The 18,811-nt window shown below is 38.7% G+C and overlaps 1 protein-coding gene across 1 annotated transcript in view; it reads right to left on the reverse strand.

The window, feature by feature from the left end:
* THSD4 (thrombospondin type 1 domain containing 4) overlaps window positions 1-18,811 on the reverse strand; it is a 98,150-nt gene that overhangs the window by 28,772 nt on the left and 50,567 nt on the right. The window contains exon 2 of the mRNA XM_026053008.1: window positions 17,593-17,797. Coding sequence (XP_025908793.1) covers window positions 17,593-17,797 — 205 coding nt within the window. The remainder of the gene's footprint in view (window positions 1-17,592; window positions 17,798-18,811) is intronic.

Raw genomic sequence — 18,811 nt, forward strand, 5'->3', positions numbered from 1 at the left:
CCCACTCACAGGATCATGGAGTCACACATGCTGAAATTTTATGGTGCTTAACACAAGATGTTTTTCTTTCCAAGAGCTGTGTTACATCCATTTGCCTTCCACATGACGTTAATGATACTCTGTATCAGGGACACTACCTGACAAATATTTTATACAGATCTGGATTTAGCAGCCATAAAAATGGCATTCTCATTCTTCATACAGTGCTGGGAGGTAAAGTTAGGGCTCACATGCTATTGAATACAGATTGCACATGAAATTCATCTACACTGTTTACATGCTATTTATACTTACTAGCTACATTTTAATTCAAACACCAGCAGAATGAAGAGCTCTGCAAAGTCTGCAGGATACTAGCTTTATATTGGGTTTTCACTTGGAAAATTTCCATTAAGAGCTTATGATCTGAATATTTTTTCTTATACTGCTGTTAAATAAAGAATTATCAAGAACTCAGAAAAGTGAGAGCTGGCTAAGATTAAATTGTTGTTAATAATGAAGCTGTAGAAAGATGGCTGTCTGGGAGTCTGCGAGTCCATTAAATTTTCATTTGAAATCCATCATATGTCAAGTCCGAAAGAGGCCTCCCCATGAAAAAGGGAAAAGGTGCCTCTTTCAGGCTTTGATCACCCTGCAGTTACTACCTCAGCTCTGTCCCCTTCAGAATTTTTATGATGGCAGTATTTTTAGTCAAAGCATGAAAATGTATGAAAAGTTTTACCCCCAATACCTCATTAAGGTATGGTCTGCAGCTGATTCCTTCTGAGGACCTTCTACCTAAATATGTGCTGTTTACAGTGTCTTTCAGGAATGCTTTGCACAGTATGTATGGAATGTCTCAGACTAGAGACTCTCATCAATACTTCTGCTCAGGCTACAATTTAATGAGAAAATCTCCATGTGTTATGAATTGAGACTAGTTCAAGTATCTTCAGAATATTCATTTTTCACAGTTCAGCCTGCAGCACTCCTTTAAAGGATGCTTTGCAGATCCCCTCTTCCTGCCTAAAGATTCCACACAGATTCCTCTGCAAATTGAGGGAAAAAAAAAAAGACAATAAAAATGATTTAAATGATACACAGCTGATGTGGTGGTACTGGAAAGGGAAGTTCTGGATACAATACACTTGCATCAGGAGTTGATGTTTGATAGTTTTCAAGCGGAGCTTCTAGCATCCTTATTTAAACCACATGGTTGGGATCAGAAAATTAAACATCAATTTCTCCAGTTCAGGTAATTCTGTTATTACTGTTCCATTTTATTACATTTTTCAGCCTTGCCAACTTTCTCTATTTGTCCAATTTTCTATTCCTCCTGAAGACAGCACTCAAAAACATGCTAACTTTCCCATGACAGCAGATAATAAAGCTATTATTACAAGTAAGAACTGCCTGATAAATCTTCTGCTCCTCTGGGCAACCTGCTGTTTCCAGAATTATCATCTAATCTTTAATGGCAAAAGGCAACTTTAGTGGCACAGCCACTTGGTTCAATCAAACCAGAAGGTCTTTCTGGCCCTTCTGAATTCTCAAAACAAAATAAATAGCTGGAACTTGGCTATTTAAGAGATGTTCTACCTTCAATCTGGTAAGTACTAACTTGAACAATAAAACAACTCTYTCTCCTGAGCCATGTATGTGGAATTGATTGTCACAAGGAAAGAAAAATTTTATGAGTGAGTCGATAAGTAACTGAGAGCCAGCGAAAGAGTATCACATGTACAGATMCACTGCAGAGGGCTTTCTATGAAAAATTCTAATAAAATTCCAAGTACCATAGAAAGTTTGTATAGTTTTCTACATATTTACTACCTAAGTTAGCAGCAACACTCATTAAACTGACAAAGGAAAATGAYTTCCAACTTCTAGAAGCTGAAAGCTATTTTATATATTTTATTCTATGAAGAGTATTTGATTGCTTTGTATTCTTTTTTACTGTTAAAAAGAAAGAAAATATATGCCACACAAAACACATCTTTTCCAGACACAGTACCCTCCCAAGACAGAAAAGCTCTAATTTGGTACTTGGTAGGTGTTAGTTTCTAGCTAAAGCATATCAATCAAATCAGTATTAAATAACTTTTAGTTATTAATAAATACATTTATTATTAATAAATTCTAGTTGAACAAGAAAAGGTGATGAATACCAGTAAAAATCTTTGTATCTAACTGACTCTGCTCTTTTTGCACCTAAAAGCAGACAGAGTCAGAGTAAAGGTTATCAGAGGTCTGCAATGCCTAGTTAATCAATATGCAGAATTCTGGCAGAATTAAATAAGAAACTAAGACAATAAAGTTATACTGAAATGTTACCTCTTCTTGGTCACCTTTTGCAAACAAGCTATGTTAATGTAAGTGCTAGTGAAACTACAGCTAGTCTATCTGATCTACAAGGAACTATAGTGACTCACAGGCGCATTTTCAATGACGGGCAATGGGAACAGTGGACAATCAACTGAAAATCAGGTTCTTTTTATCCTATGTACAAGGTAAATTAAAATTTCCATTTATTCATCCTTATGTTCCTCACACAGAGGTTTTGATATGTCATCTATTCACGTGTACAGATCAAGTCTATACAACATCACATGCAGCTTATGGCAAATGAAGTATCTTGGGTCTGGTGCTGCAAGTGCCTAGGACAGATGCTATAGGTTCTGTCTGACCCAAGAATGAATCTCGGTGTGGTGCAGAAAACCCAAACTACCCCGAGCTGAAGAGCAGTTTGCTATTTTTTGTAACCTATTTTTCTAACTACTTCCTATCTGAAGAGCTGGAAAGAAGTTTATTATGATAGCACCTAGCTATCCTACAATATGTTTTTCACCTAAATTAAGARTGTATAGACACAATACCAACAACACAATCTATTCAAAAATTATTTCCCATCTCAAGCAAACTTTATCAAACCTGGCAGCGGCACTAATAATCTACAGTAATCTAGTTATTTTCTATCCTAAGGCCTTTATGGTCTGGGAGAACAGTGTCTCTAAGTCCTACTTAATTGCTTTAGAAACCACATAAAGCTTTCAGACAGACAGAATCAAAGTTATTTCCTGTATATTGAAATGATTATAAAGTATCTCTCATTTGGTCAGGACTCAAACAAAGAAAAGTAGAGAAACAATAAAGAAAATACAGATAAGCAACAGCAATGGGAATAGTGTGCTCCAGTGAGTTATTAAATGAACATGCAAGATGGTAATGTGAATTAATTATAAGTTATAAAACCTTCTCTACAAATCTTCTTAAAAACAACTTCAGAGACATGATTTTTTCCCCTTATTAAGTATCACAAAATGTAGCTTGCCTTAATGCTCCCTGGGACTTGAAACATGGAATATATGGCACATTTAAGGTCATTAAAAAAACATAGTATAGTGACTGCGATCTGGAAATAACCTAAGTTCTAGCACACACATTCTGGGATACTTAAAGCATATTATGATGCAGGAGAAAAAAAAAAAAAAAAAAAAAAAAAGAAGGAGAAAGACAAACACCTAGAGTCTCAATAATCTATTGGTATTGAAATAATGAAATAGGCATTTGCATTTGTACAAATCGATTCTCCTGAAATAACTGCTTTCAAAAAGTACAAATATTTGCTGATTATTGAAACATACTTAATTATCTTAATTATAGAATATCTGGGGAAAAATTAGCACACTTGTCCCATTATGAACTATGCATTATTTGCATCTAACCTTTCAATTTTAAACTCCTATTGAGGTCATGGCAAAGCTCAGAGCTTAATTCAAGAAATATTAGTAGAGCTAAGAATCTTGTAATCAGCAAGAAGCAAATGATTTTTAACGGCCTGATTCTGTGAACACCTTGTTCTAACGCCAGCATATTGCGATATGGGATATTGGAAAACGGTGAGTAGTTCCCTGCCGGCCCTGCCTCAGGATCCGACTGGAAGCAGCAGCAGCTCCGCAGCGGCACCTCCACCTCTTGCTCTATTTGGCTTCTTCACTGGCAACAGGACAGCAAAAGGGCAGAGATTTCCCACARCACAAATGGGGCACCTTCTAACTGCTCATAGCCGAGACATCTTGACCAACAGTTCTGGAAGCTCAAAGCTGCTGATGGTCACGTTAACAGTGACAGAAAGAACCAAGACCAGGAGTCAGATTTTTCATGGGCAAGAGCTATGCCCTCTGCTATGAATAGTTTATCCTGACSCGGAGCAGTGTTTTCTGAGACAAACACGAGGTTAAAAAACAAACAACCAAACAGACATCCTGTGAATCTCTCTGCTCTTCTGTAGTCCAAGAAGGACCAGAGCCAAACACACTATGAAAGCACAACACCTTTTTTAAGCCTTTACCTCATAATAGTGAATACACAGAAAAATCCATGTGAATGGCTSCAATCATTTTCATTTTGTATAGAAGGTAGTCACTGCAAACTACAGTTCCCTATTTTTCCAAGGGCACTACAGCAAAAACAGRAGAAGCAATACCACACATTACTTCAGCCATATAAACCCCACTAATGCAACCTAACACAGATTTTCTAAAGTTTGAACACATATGTGTTCAATCACATATGTGATKCCAGACTGGCATCATCACCACCATCACCTCTAACCATTCCCGAAACWTCAGGCTATCAACTGCTAACACTGCCCTTTCATTGCGACCAACTCGAGATGACTTAGGAGAGCGGCCAATTCAGAACTCAAAACCACTGCATCCTCTATTACCAAGCTTGACAGCTGCATACACTCCTAAGCTACACCTACCTGCGCTCTTAAGCAAAAGGGGTTTTCTTGGTGCCCACTTTCTCATCCAGAACACCAYATGCACTACCTTGTCTCACAAAGTAACGAAATGGACAGCTTGCAGAATCTACCAAACAGAAGGAATTTTAAGTAAGACTACTTATATTTTCTAAATAAAATGTTGGGAAAAACATTTATACTTCAACTATCCCATCTATATTTACTTGTGCATTCAATTAAATTTATTTTTTTAATCATGTACTGAGAAAAGCTACAAAATTTATTAATCGGAGACTCTGACAAGTAATAACATTTTACTAATTAGAAATTAAGTTTATTTCTRTCTTTACCATGCTTTTTTTCCACTATATCACTTCACCTGAAGCCTCATAGGGCACCATACATGTTTTATAATAGCAACAGTAAAGCTGGCACCAGGAAGATCTCTAAAGAATGGTCACATCATATCAAAGAAATCCTACCTTGTGATAGAATAAATTTGATACAGTGAATTGCATTAAATCATTTTTTCCACCTTTGTCCCAAGGTTCTGCTTTGGCAGGTTTTACACTTCTGTGCTAAAATAACCCCCAAAAAGCCAGTATAGGAGATTTAYGCTGTTGTCTTAGGTCTAATTTACTGTTGTTTCAGCTGTGCGGGCACAGACATGTTCTGGATGCATTTCATAATGGTTATGAGAGCCATGATTTTTTTAAACAACGTGGTCTAGTAAATTGGCATCAATTTAAAGCCTTGGCACTGCAGTTTTCAGTGTGAACAAGGAACTGTAATGCTTTATGGTAAGTTAGGACGGGTGGATGGGAATTCAGCTCACGAAAAAAATAATTATGCAAAGAAAATCAACCTTTAAGCTCTAATACTGATTATAAACTGGCAAAGCAACAGGTTTTCTGAATCTGCAGCCGTGTGTTACAGCTGTGTGTTACCTAATTTGATATGACACAAATCACAGTGTTTCTGACGCACCCGAGGCGGCTTCGTGAGGGGCCACTGCTCAAGTCGCTCCGCGCGGCAGGGCCGCCCGCGTCCCGGCTCCCGAAGCTACTGCCAGCGCTTCAGGCAAGCGGAAACAGCTCGTGCTGCTTTCAGGGGATTCACTCTGCTGCTCTGACTTTCCAAAATACAGACTGACTTTCAAATTCAACTGTGTCAAAATAAAAATCCCAGACCAGCGTTTCAGAAGCATCTGTTGCTCTGCCCAATAAGTTGTGATCACAGGTAACTGCCAGAATTGCCACAAAGGCATGAACAGTTCCCAGGCTGCCTCAGCTTTTGTGGAATTTGCTAGTTTTTGGCAGGTATGCTGCAAGTTTTAATTACAATGACAAATCAATTTTGGTTCACTTCATGCAATTCTCTTTTTTTCTCTCTGTTTATTAAATTATCAAATTTCTACTGAAGCAGTATGGGCAAGCTTTGCAGCTAATTATTAGCATTAATATAATTTATTTCATTCATAACAGTTTTCTGATACTCCAGAGAAGAGAGTTTGAACATCATAAATCCTATTTTCTACCTACCTGAATTGACCATTTACTGGTGCAAAGGTAAAGGCCTGCAGTTAATTGCTGCAAAGTGCAGTGCTTAGTTTCTGCATGGACCATGAAGTCCTTTTCCTTTCGGAGCGCTCACAGAACTGCAGCTCCGTCCCTCGCGCTGCTGCTGGAGCTACCCCTTCCCTCGGGTCCATCTGTTCCCGCGGGTCCGTCCGCTCCTTCTCGCTTCCCACCCCAAAGCCATGGCTGGGTGTCAGCGCCATTCACTTTTCAGGATGTAACTGGCAGCGTAACCTCATCACAGAATTTTGCTAAACCCATATACTCACCCAGCTGCAATGTAAAACTGAATTTAGAACTTTATATGGGCTGSAATTTTTAAAGTAGGGAGTTTATGAAACACATTACATGAGGCACATATTAGAAGTAAAAAGGGGAATGAAAATAAAATTTCAGCATTTTGACAAGTTTTTTTCCCCACAGGTGTAAGTATTCCTTAATCACGGCTTTCATCTTTGTTTTCTATTCTAGTATGGTTTCCTATTTTTAAATTACTCTAATAAAGTCTTTCCTCATTTGTTTTTTTCAAGTGGGCATACTTTTTTAAAATGATGGATTAATTTTAATATTATTATTAATAGATACAGAATTAGCAACACCTGTGTGATTCCTATACTTCCTACAAGGTGCGAGTTACATGGAGGCAGGACTAGCCAKTGTTGAAACCTGACTCTAAGGAGCACAGATGGAGCGCACAAGCGTTTCCTCAAAGCGTTTCTTACAGGACACATGAATATTTTCCTGGGAAAGTGAATGCAAGAATAAAAGGTAACAATAGTGATGAGAGTTGTCTTTATGCGAGTGTAACATTAACTAGCTCTCTAGCAAAAWTAAAGCTCTTCAGGCTTTTTTAGCATGAAAAGCTTTACTGAAGTCAGCAAAATGAGCAGTTCCATTTCCTGGAATGCTGTAAACTAGATACACAATTAATTACATTTTTACCACTCTTCAGGTCTGTCCTGAAAATACTGAAGAGAAAAGATAGAAGGGCTGCCACAAAAGCACGCTGAATGAAACGGTGGGAAAAGACAGCACTAAAGAATGGAGCTATGGTGCAAGACTCACGCGGCATGGCTTGTGTCTGCAGAGAAAATACATTAAATATATATGGAATTACACATCCCCTGCTCTGTTTTACAGAGTATAGTACCTCAGGCTAACTCCTGCAGTTCAACATGTCCTTGGAATTGATGAGCAGAATCACCAATCACTCAGTTGTGTTTCACTTGATACAGAACTTCTAAAAGTCTCTTCACATTTTTGCACGTATCTCTTATTTTCTTCTTTAAAGAAGGTATGGCACAATTAATGTTTAAATTTAGGAGTGGCAGTTCCAGAACTCCCATCATTATAAGGCTTCACTAAAATTAATCTACCCCAACTCAAACACCTGTTTAGATTTCTTTTGTGACTTATCTCCAACATAGTTTAGTAACATCAGGAAATYGTCTCCCATAGGAAGCGCTGTAAACCAAGCATATGGAGACAGCAAATGATATTCCAAACTGGAAACCAGTAGTCTCCAAGAGGGATCCATTTCCAGTGTAGCTTGCGATAYTTCAGTGGCACAACTCCCACTGAAACTGCAGGTTACAGCGTTTGCTCCAGTTACACGAGCTCRGTTAGAACCTGGTTCTTGTATTTCCCAAGTGGCTCCAAGTGGCTGTTAAGGGCCGGAGCACAACAGCTTGGCCTCCTGGCACAGCTCAGCTTTACATCAGTTAGTCCAGTGCAGGAACTCAGCACCCATTTGGCATAAAGTCTGTGGCTGGACAAAYGCGAGCGAGTTATCTCCTCATCTAGACATGGCTGGAGTCGGAACGGTCGGATCAGTGAAGTGCACATGTGCAGCCATGCAGCCCGTTCCCTCTCCAGCTGGCACCAGAGAGAGCACTTTGCAACTCCCTGCACTGCCAGGGAATTGCCACTGGAATCAGTATTTCTGAGCTAAGTAAAACCAGCGCACTGTGATACTGCTGCAGCAAACCAGCACATTTCCCATGACAATGAAGCCGAACTAGAAGGAATTATAATTGCTCTCTTTTTACTATCAGATATACTTTAGTTAAATGGTCACTCAGGAAAGAATTTTTTAGTAATTCAGTAGAAAGATAAAAAAAATACTTTCTATTTTCACCTAGGGAAGTACTGGTGATCTTGTTTTGTTTTACCTTTCTTCTCCCTTCATTTAAYGGGCCTTTCTCTTGATTCAGTCTCACAAAATCTATTCCATGTGCCCGCAAGTATATCTTCATTATAGGCACTATCACCATTTATTATTGGGTTTTAGAGTTCTTCATTCAGGTCAGGTGTTACTACATATTGCTTTACTTCCCAAGCAAAGAACCAGGGCTTTCAGCTAGTCTAAGTGAGCCCAGTCCCAAGGAAATCAATGCTCCCATTGTAGCTTACAAGCCACGATGGATCTGCCCCTGCTTGTTTCAACAGCAGCTTTTATACGTCTACAAGCGCACAGGCATAAAAGCCTGCCTGAAGTTCAAAAGCATTTTTAATTTCTGTACACTTCTTTTCAAATGCTTTCAAAAGTTATTTGGGCAGCAGAAAGAAAAAGAAAACAATTTATCCAGCCAGGCTCTGGTGTTGTTTAGGGCAGTTCATTGCAGCACCATTTTGAGGCTGCTCCTTATCCTGATYGCGGGATCGTGAGGATCCAATTAATTAATGTCAGAAAAACACTTTGAAGATAAGAAGCAATTTCTGTGATACTTTTCTCAAAGAACCAAAGAGCTTTTGTTTCAATAGCCAAATTCTTAATGTGGGCATGAAATACAAACCTCTGCACGGGTGGATTTCAGCAGAAAACACCATGGAAAGCAAGTGAAGGCAGCAGCCCTGCTCAGTAAGAGTTTTCAGCAGTTGCTCTCACCTTCCTTATTCAAGTGCTCACAGTGCAGAGCAGATTTTAAGGGCAACAAGGCCACATTGCAATTAATTACTATTTTAAGAAGCCAGTGTCTTGAAATACTTTTGGAACATCACAATGATAATAATAATAATAAGGTCTGGGAGTCTTTCAAAAAGCAAGAAGAAATGCAGGCAGCTCTGCTTACACTCAGAGGCACCAAGCTCACTAAGTCACACGTGGAAAGGAAGGTCTGGCCCATTACTGCAGTCCGCAGAAGATCTGCTTGAGCACTTTTCTCATATCATGTTGGACTCTGAGACTACTGGATTTTAACAGCTGAGAGGTTCAAAATAAACCTGTTGCCAAGCAAATCCTCCTGTTATTGCTGCTGGGGATGCAAGCCCACAGGAGAAGCCCAAACTGGACCTTCGCTTGTTGCTAACTGCTAAAACTGTGCACTTGCAATGCCCCCAGCCCCTCTGTCTGCTAYAGTAAGCCCTGGCATCCAGCAGCAAACTTGTCACTGCACGCCAGGCCTGTTAAGACCAGTTTTAAAACAATGAATGAAGAACTGTTTTTGATCCAAGATTCAAATGGTTAGAAATGGACTATAATGTTCATTATGAAAGACAAAGGTTACAGGAAAAAGTAATTTCTCAATTTCTCATTATACTAATAAATACATTTGGAAGAAATGTAAAGGCGTTAGCTTCTTTCAGGAAAGAAGGTAAATCATTAGGAACTTTTTTTTTTTTTTTTTTTTTGGGGTGAGACTTTGGAAACTCTCATTCAAAAGCATTTCACAGTTCCACTATAACAGAAAACAGGGATGTTGAAAGCTGCAGTTTCCTAACACAAACATAAGACTGTAACATGGTTCACAATCGATAGGTGTTTGCAGAAGAAAACCAAAGAAAAGCATTATCTCTTGACTATGTAAATTTAAGCTCAAACCAATCCCTGTGGATTGATCTTTCTCTGTTCCAACCTTTCCCCCGTTGCAAAAGGAATGAACAAGTGTTTGGTAGGATCAACAAGGAGTCGGAGTGGACTATTGCTGGGGTATCTCTCCTAGCTCTGTCAGGCACTTGAGGAAAAATCAACCTCTCAGACCTCTGGAATATGAACATACAAGAGAAAGACGAAATGTTGTGACTGAAACTCCTCAGTGAACTTGCGCTTCCTCTTGTTGAAGAAATCCCTAKGCTCCCGTCTGACTGAACACCTGCATCCACTCCATATGGGCAGATGGAAGAGCCTCGGGCTCCTACAAGCAATTCGGACAAATGATGGGATGACATTTTGCCGATAGAAATGTGTCTCTTCCAGGGATTTTCCAAATCTCTGGTATTGCTTGCCCTTTGAATACTGTAGGCTGCATTTCCTGCTGAGTGCACCAGTTGTTTACCTGATGTCCTGACTGTCTTCTTGAGGCGAGACAGGGAGGTTGCTGGYCTAAGCTGTAGAAAATCAACGCTTTAAGTGCACTTGTAAGCCAGAGATGGAGTCAAATGGTGCTTACCATGCCAAAAAGAAAGATTATGGTTATCTGAAGATAACTAAAAAATAGTATTATGTATGAATGTGCAAACTGATCCTAAAGCCATGCTCCTAAGGAGGTTATTGCTTTCTTTAGTTTTTGCCACTCTCTTACTGTTCTTTCTACAAGGTCCATTTGTGCATTTATTTTTTGTGCTGGAAGTGCTGGAATAGGTGAAAGTAGGCAAATGGGATRACAGGGCAATAACCTCTCAGTGCAGATTAGCTGTAGCTGAACTACCCTAAATAAATCACTTTATTTGCATTTGTGGTTGCTAAATTATGTCCAGCTTAGCAATGTACCTCACTAAAGAACGTATTTGTAATCTCACAACACATATTTATTTTGACTCAGCCAAGCTACCAAAAATTACAGAATTGGAACATCTTGATTATAACACAGACTTACAAATAAACGGAGTCTTGACCATGCAGTAACTAATGCTGCCCTGGGTGCCAATATAAAGRGAAGATGGGTCTGTAAAGTTTCTAAGCAGCCAAATCTTTCTGATACAAAGTGTTTGAAGCACAATTCAACAGAAGACAAAGACACTGGACAAAATAAAATACCCCTTGATTAACTTAATCACACCATCTATAAATCAAGTTTTAAATTCCCTGTACTTGCTGTGTATTAGGAAAGAAACATTTCTGATGGAATTTAATGCCACAATGTAAAACTGTTCTCTTCAAATAAAATCTTTTTATTGGATCCAACTGTGATGCCACTAATTACTCGGAATTTCTACTGGTGGGTTATYTTACTATAAGGTATTTTAGAAAGAGTAAGAAATTCAAAGTTCAAAGGAAAATCAGAGAAGCAAGAACACAAAAGATAAATATGTTTCCTTCGGAGGCAATGATGTAAGAACACATTCTATCTGACTAGATCAATGGATGCTTAAGGAACAAAGGAAGAGGTTTTTCTCTATCCAAGAAATAATTTCACTCAGAATAAAATAAGATTAAGGAATCAAAATATGCTGTACAGAAACATCTAAGACAATTGAAACCAGGTTCCCAGACATTTTTCCTTAAGTTTTGCTCTGCAGAACTTGAACAACTATTTAAATAAGTAACAACCTCTCTTCTTGGCAAGAAAAGGCAGGAATGTGTCTTGATATGATTTGGGAATTTGCCTATGGATAGCTATGAATTTGGAATGACGCTGGTGAGTCTTTTCATGTAGCCGAGTCAAGAGCAGCAAATTCATTTCGAATTAAATTTTCTAAGACACGAGAAAATGATTGTATCTGACACATGACTGGCAACATAAAGATCCTTGATTACACTTTTGATTACACCTTGATTACAACTTTTAAGGAAAGAATATCCTTAGGCAAACTAATATTTACTCCAAGCAAAAAAGACAACTGAGCAACACATTGTGCATGAGGGCCTTGGATCACCTCACAATGCAAGTGATTTCCAAAGGATACAGRACATACCAAAAACTGTCCCTTGTTGGACATCTTAGTGACAAAGGAAGAAGGAAACAAGAAAGTCAGCTGCAGTAGTGAGAGGGGAATCCATGTTCCAGAAGAAAATCACATGCAAGAGGCAAGGAGAAGAACTGAGGATCTAGATTTATCAAAACACCTGWGTGGTGGCCAGAGTGCTGAGGGAAACTGAGACAGGTGTCTCACTGTCTACCCTGAGATGTAATTATTACCATGGACTATCATAAAGAGACAAACAATCAGGGTACACAAGACAGCAACCGGATGGCCCCCTACCCAGGGCTGYGACTCAGGGATCACCAAACCATCCTTCCAGTAGCCCATTTAGGATCACAACACTTTTATGTTGAGAAAACGCAAGTGTTCTTAGAGCTCTTATTTTGAAATCTAATTACCCCGTGTGAACACCAGCAGAAGAGCAGCACTTTCTACGGCASGAAGAGTCACAGTTTCCTCTATGAAGTAAGAGGAAGAGGCCAGTTTGTGCAAAGTGAGTGTTTTAGTGAGAAAGGAACCCCCAAGATGTGGGGTCATAGGAGCTCTGTTTCCAATTCTAGACCTAAAGTGATACRCAGATGCATATTTAATAATCTGTTAAACCTTGTGAAAACCTGTGAGGAGACTGAGAACTCACAAACGACTGCTAGGAATAAACTACTCTGAGACTTCAAAACTTTGAAAGAAAGTGAGTGAAGGAAATGGTCATGAAAATCAATGAGAGGCATCAAATGTGCACAACTTTGGTGACTTAATGCTGCTCAAAAGACTTCAAGAATTTTTATAAACTTTGARCAAAACTTGTGCCGATATCTAAATACTGTGTGCTACAGACAAAAGCATAACTACTATTTTTATGCAAACTACTTGGTGCTTTGGCCAGCAACCAGAAAACAAAAACAAACCTAGATTTTTCTAAAGCCTTAAAATACAATAATTTCAGATAAGTGGGTTCAAATAAAAACCTCGCTCTGATTTTTAAACCTCTTAGTCTATCTCTCTCCAAAAGTATTTCCTTGAAATTTTGTTGTCGAGTTTCTTCATTCTGACCATAACTGGAAACAGAAGCATAATCAAAACACTGTGAGAAAGGCTGAAATTAAAGATTTTTGGGTCTGACAAGAAGCAGGAAATACTGAAAATCTTGCAACAAAGTCCATTCTCCAGAGACTTCCAGGCCGGGGGGGTTTGGAAAGTTACATAAGCAACGAGATTGCCGAGTGCTTTACAAGCCAAACTGAACAGCCAGCCTTCCCGAGTTCCTCTGCTTTGCATACTTCTCTTTATCCCTTTCTTTCAAAACAACCTTTTCATATTTATAGTGAAAGAAAATTCATTCCTTTAATAAAGTACTTAGGAAACAAGCACCTCRGTGGGACTCATTGCTGCTGGCTGTTGTTCAGATGATGTATTTGCAGGGCAGATCATCAAAGCAACAGCAGGCTTCAGTTTGTGCACTGCTGTAGTAAGGACTTCTTATAAGAATATTGCTTACAAACAAAATGGTAGAAAAAAAGATTATCACCTTTGTCAAACAGTGACAGAACTACTAATCATAGAAAACAATAACAACTGCTATGAGCTCCAGGATTGATCATAATTATTGTCATATTGCGCATGTATCAGCCACAAAGTCTAGCCAGTAGATGCTGAGCAAAAATATTCCCGTTCTTCGTCAAGCTGCAGAAGGAAATAAGGAAAATAAAAAAAAAGGGCCAGGAAGCTGCGTACCTGGAAAAGAAGCAATAAGGAAAACTCTCCTTGAGACTGAGACCAGCTGGATAAAATCCCCCATTACCCATGCAACTGCTCGCTCAGCACCCCGGCTGCGGGGCTCGCTCTCGCAGATCCCCTGCAATCTGGCAAGCATGGGAAACTCTTTCAGAAGCTTCTGTGTGAAAATGTCAAGGAGAAACTACACGCAGAGGACTGCTTTGTAAGACAGTGGTAGAGAGGCTGCTCCAGCCACTAGGGCTTAATCACTTTCCTTGAGCCAGAGAGCGTAATTCCCCCTGTTCTTGAAGCATTTACCTCTTCATCACACAACCAAGTAACATGGTCTGCATTTTCATAAGATTTGCTGCTTAATACATGAAAAGGAATAAAACAGCTCTTGGAAAAGCATTTCTTCCGTATGTTTTCAAAATGCCTCTGGAGCCCTACAGATCACTGTACAGTGTTAGGTATTAGCTGGCTGTTTAATGAAGCCAGATGGGAAAAGGTCACCTTGGAACTACTATAATAAGATAACCTTGCCAGAAACTCTAAAATGTAATTATTTAAGCAACACCCACATTGGAAAAAAAAAAAAAATATGGTCAACAAAGACCATTGCATGAGATATATTCTGGTTCAACCAAAGGTCATTAGGCTAGGTAGAATTCTTGAATTCAGTGGAGTTGAATTCATTAACACCAGGGTTGAATGTCATCCAAAGTGCTAACAACTTCAAGGGCTTTAGTAAGCAACTACCCTGGCCAAGAACTACATGCTGGCTAGAATAAGATGAACATTTATTTAGTGAAATAAACTTTCCCTGCAGAAAATCATTTTGAAACTATTAGAAGGATAATAATTTAAAGGATATGTAAATGTGTGTGTGCATGTGTGTGTGAGTGAGCATGAGCACGGATGTTTTAGAAACACAGAAGATACTGCACTTTTCTCTCTTAGCACACTGTTTCCTATTAGGCTTTAACCTTGTTCTTGCATTAGAAAAAAAATGGTGACATATTTTTTCTCCTTGGTARCTTACACAGGCACTACCCTGCTTGAGCAGCGGGGTTGGACTAGATGATCTCTAGAGCTCCCTTCCAATCTCAACCATTCTGTCATTCTGTAAATGTACACTGAATTCGTAACATTCAATATGGGCCCAACTTGCAAACACTTCAAATATTACTACACCAGGTGGTACGGTCAATTCCCTTTACAGCTCCAGGAGTGTTAGCACTGGATTTTACACTGCTTCCTGTCCTATGACACTTCATGTGAAGCAGTCTCACCTCAGTTCTTTAGCCCTGGATTTATTTTGCTTTTGTTTTTAAAATTAAATAAAAAGCTCACATTGTTTTCAGAAATGTTTTATAACGGAAAGAAGTCACATCTTGTGAAAGCCTTTAGGCGCTAGGCTCTCCCTGGCATTCAAACACTTGGATGCTTTGATGGCTTCTAGTTGAGTCTGAATGTCTTTGAGGAGGAAATCTCATATTCTTGCCTCTTTCCAGCACCTATTGATTTTACAGAAAATACTGAAAAAACACCCATTCTGGACTGGGTCTATGATTAGTGAGAAGCGGTGGAGCTCTCTAAATCCACACGGAGCTTGGATGCTCACCTGAGAGGAGCTGACTAGGCAGCGCCCCAGCAAGGTCTGCTGACATCTTACTGAGACACTTCTAGTGATTCTGAGCTGGTACATGATTTTACACTAAAGAAACCAAAAATCGGGCAACCTGAAAGCAAGAAATCCTAAATACTTTATGAGAGGAATGTTGCTCACAAGCAGCTGTGATGACTGCAATTGGATAGAACAGGGATCYGAAGGTTTAGCTTAGCAAAGCACTCAAACATACACTTAAAGTATCTGCTGGTGGTTACTTTGCTGTTGCTGCTGCTCCTGCAGCATAAAYATAGATTTAAGATTTTTCGCTTTTTTTTTTTTTAAAAAAAAAAGGTTCAATGGTTTTGTTGGTTTTTAGAAATTTAGAGWAATCTGTAAATTTCAGAGATCTGAGTTTTCAAGTCTCCCAGCTTTATGAGGTTTACATAGTCTATAATAATTTGCTCAAATGCAGATTTTGAATGCTGTGCTATCTGTGAGAAACCTGTGGCCATTAATTACACTGGAAAACATCTTTCCAAATACCACTGAACTTGGACAAGAAATTGCCAAGAAATCTTCTTCTAGTTTTAATTTTCTTATCTTTAGAACACTTTCTTTTCTGCGCTCATGCAATTATACCTGCCTCGATAAGCCAATCTGATAATGTTACAGTATAAATAATGGCTGGAGGTCCTTTTAAATGGGACTGCAGCCCTAAGAATTCTTAACAGGGGTGGGTGTTGGTAGATTTAGCAGACTAAATCTATAGCAACAGGTTTAAACTGAAAGCAGGGATGACAGAATAAACTCTGGGGATAAGGAGGAGCATGGGAAAGAGAAAGCCTCCCACTTTTGCATACATGCCAACACTATTTTCACGTAAAAAGGTTACTATTTTTCCATCCCTGCCCATTCCAAAAATGTTCACATGGCTCAGGACAGTTTATTACAGCTAAGGGAATTTCCCTATTACCTGTTTTAATAAGTTGACTTGTAAATCTGAGAAGAAAAACTCTTCAGATTCATGATTTTATAAAATTTGCGATGTGACAACTTACACTGGCTTGCCAAGCAAACTGTATTCCATCCATTTCCCACCAAACACACAGTATCTACAAGAGTACTTTAGATAAAATAATTATTTCCTTTCATGACAAAAGCAGCTAGTGCTGATGAATACTGGTACATATAAATAGCTCATTAATATTTTTGGAAGGAACTAGGACAAATCAGATTTGATGATGACATCACCCTACAGGAGGTCCAGAGATCTGGACTGAGATTTGCAACTTTCAGTGCAGCAGCTCTAGGAGTAAGAACATGGAGCCAAAGAAAAAAACGCCTCATGCTGATCCATTATTAGAATTCGCTATGGTAATTCTTAGGAGAGGTCTAAGGACGGACAAATAAATAGACAGCAATTAAAGGCAGAAATCTATAAAGCCTAARAAACAGTTTTTTCTCCCGATCCCTCAGCAAAATTGGGTCCAAGAGGGAATCACAAATGTAGGCAAACCATGGAACTAGGGGCTCTGCAGGTGAAAGGAGTGAATGGAATCATTCACAATGCACACAAGACAAAGATACATATGTAGAAAGTTCCACGTTGACTCTAATGGGCAGGACACTACACAGCTCTAAAATTATACCCCACATGCTAAAAAGCTAATAGAAATGCCCCAGGATTCTCTGGTCTTTTAAATTAAGAACCTGTTTGAGAATAAACTGAATAAATGATCTCATACCATGAAAACACCATCCCAATATCATTTCACCTCAGCACAACTGTGGTATGCACTTCCACGTTAAAAGCACTTATGTTTTAGGCAATCAGACAGTCCTCTTTTCTGCCCCAGTAAGCTCAACATACTTCACATAACCCAGTATGCTCCTTTGCCAGATTCTCTTTCTGACAATATTAACAACGTGACAAGTCTTTTCTACCAGATCAAACCAGAATTACAAACTGAGAGTTAGTTTTGATCAAAATCCTAATTATTTTTTTTCCTCTTGACATCTATTCTACCCTGCTCAGAGAGTAGCTTACCTGGGCCCACATTGCACTGTATCACAAAGAATGTGTTCACTGAGATACAACTTACCCAAATAGTTGTTGCTCTTGTACATCTCTGTGATGTTGATTTTAGTAGCTCCTTCAGGAATTTCCACTATCTTGTGGTAGCCAAGATTAGTTAGTGTGTGTTTGAAAACTCCAGACACAACTTTGCAAGCAGTGTTGTCTCCTCCACATATTCCACACTTGTCAACCACTTTGTCTGAACCCAGATAGTCATCGCAGCCAATGCTCTGCAAAATAAAACACATTTTTTTGCCAACATATTACAACTGCAAAATTTCAGGCATAACAAACTGAGGACAGCGTGACTTTCAGAGAACATAAAACCTGCAAAGATTTTATGAAGTATCAACAATTTCTTCCTTTGTTCCTCTACATGCAATAAAGCAATAAAAAATACCCACACCAGAGAATATATATACACACACACAGACGTCGGGGATTCAAGTTAATCTACGGGTTTTGCACCTAAAAGCAATCTATGTCAAACTCCGCAATATTATAACTAAAAACACAAGAACACAGTAGAAATCACTAGTGCATTTATCATTCCTGATCTCACTCTTCTCATCTTAAAGCCAAGTATCTCTTAACACAAATGCTATAACTGTTGGTCACAAAAGGGTGAAACACAGCTGTGACTTTGCTATGAATCCAAAACAGACTTTCAGTTTGGATACAAATATTTTATACATAAATTGTCTTTTAAATTTTCTCCAGGAATGAGTACAGAGCTTTCTCCCATATAAAGTGCCTTTAAAAAGTATCTATACYGTGTTTGAATTCTAGTTATCCTCTGTTTATAGGACATAAGAAGGTGGCACGTCATTTTGGCCCACTTTGTAACACCACTCCARACAAGACAGCTAAAAACAACCGCGAAAACAGAGAAAAAGAGAAACTCATTGTACTTTAAAAGGGCAAACATAGCAGACATTAATTCTTTTGCAGAAAACATTTCTCTTTGTTACATTGCTGTTTACTATTTACAGACTTTAAATATCATTTTTTATAAATACCCATCCCCTACTTGTATGATTAATTCCCTATTTGAAATAGTGGGTCAGAAACATGCAGGCAAAAATAACTTCTTATTTTCATTCAGGTAGGAGTGCACCATTACATGGAGCAGTAGAACAGAAACTTTCACATTTTCTCTGAAATGTAAAGTGTTTACATTAAATTATGGACAAAATATTTGCAAAATACTGGCTAAAAAAAGCTAATAATTTTTTATAGTCTCT

Source organism: Nothoprocta perdicaria, unplaced genomic scaffold (assembly GCF_003342845.1).
Source record: "Nothoprocta perdicaria isolate Ctin4 unplaced genomic scaffold, notPer1 scaffold_113, whole genome shotgun sequence".
Taxonomy (NCBI): domain Eukaryota; kingdom Metazoa; phylum Chordata; class Aves; order Tinamiformes; family Tinamidae; genus Nothoprocta; species Nothoprocta perdicaria.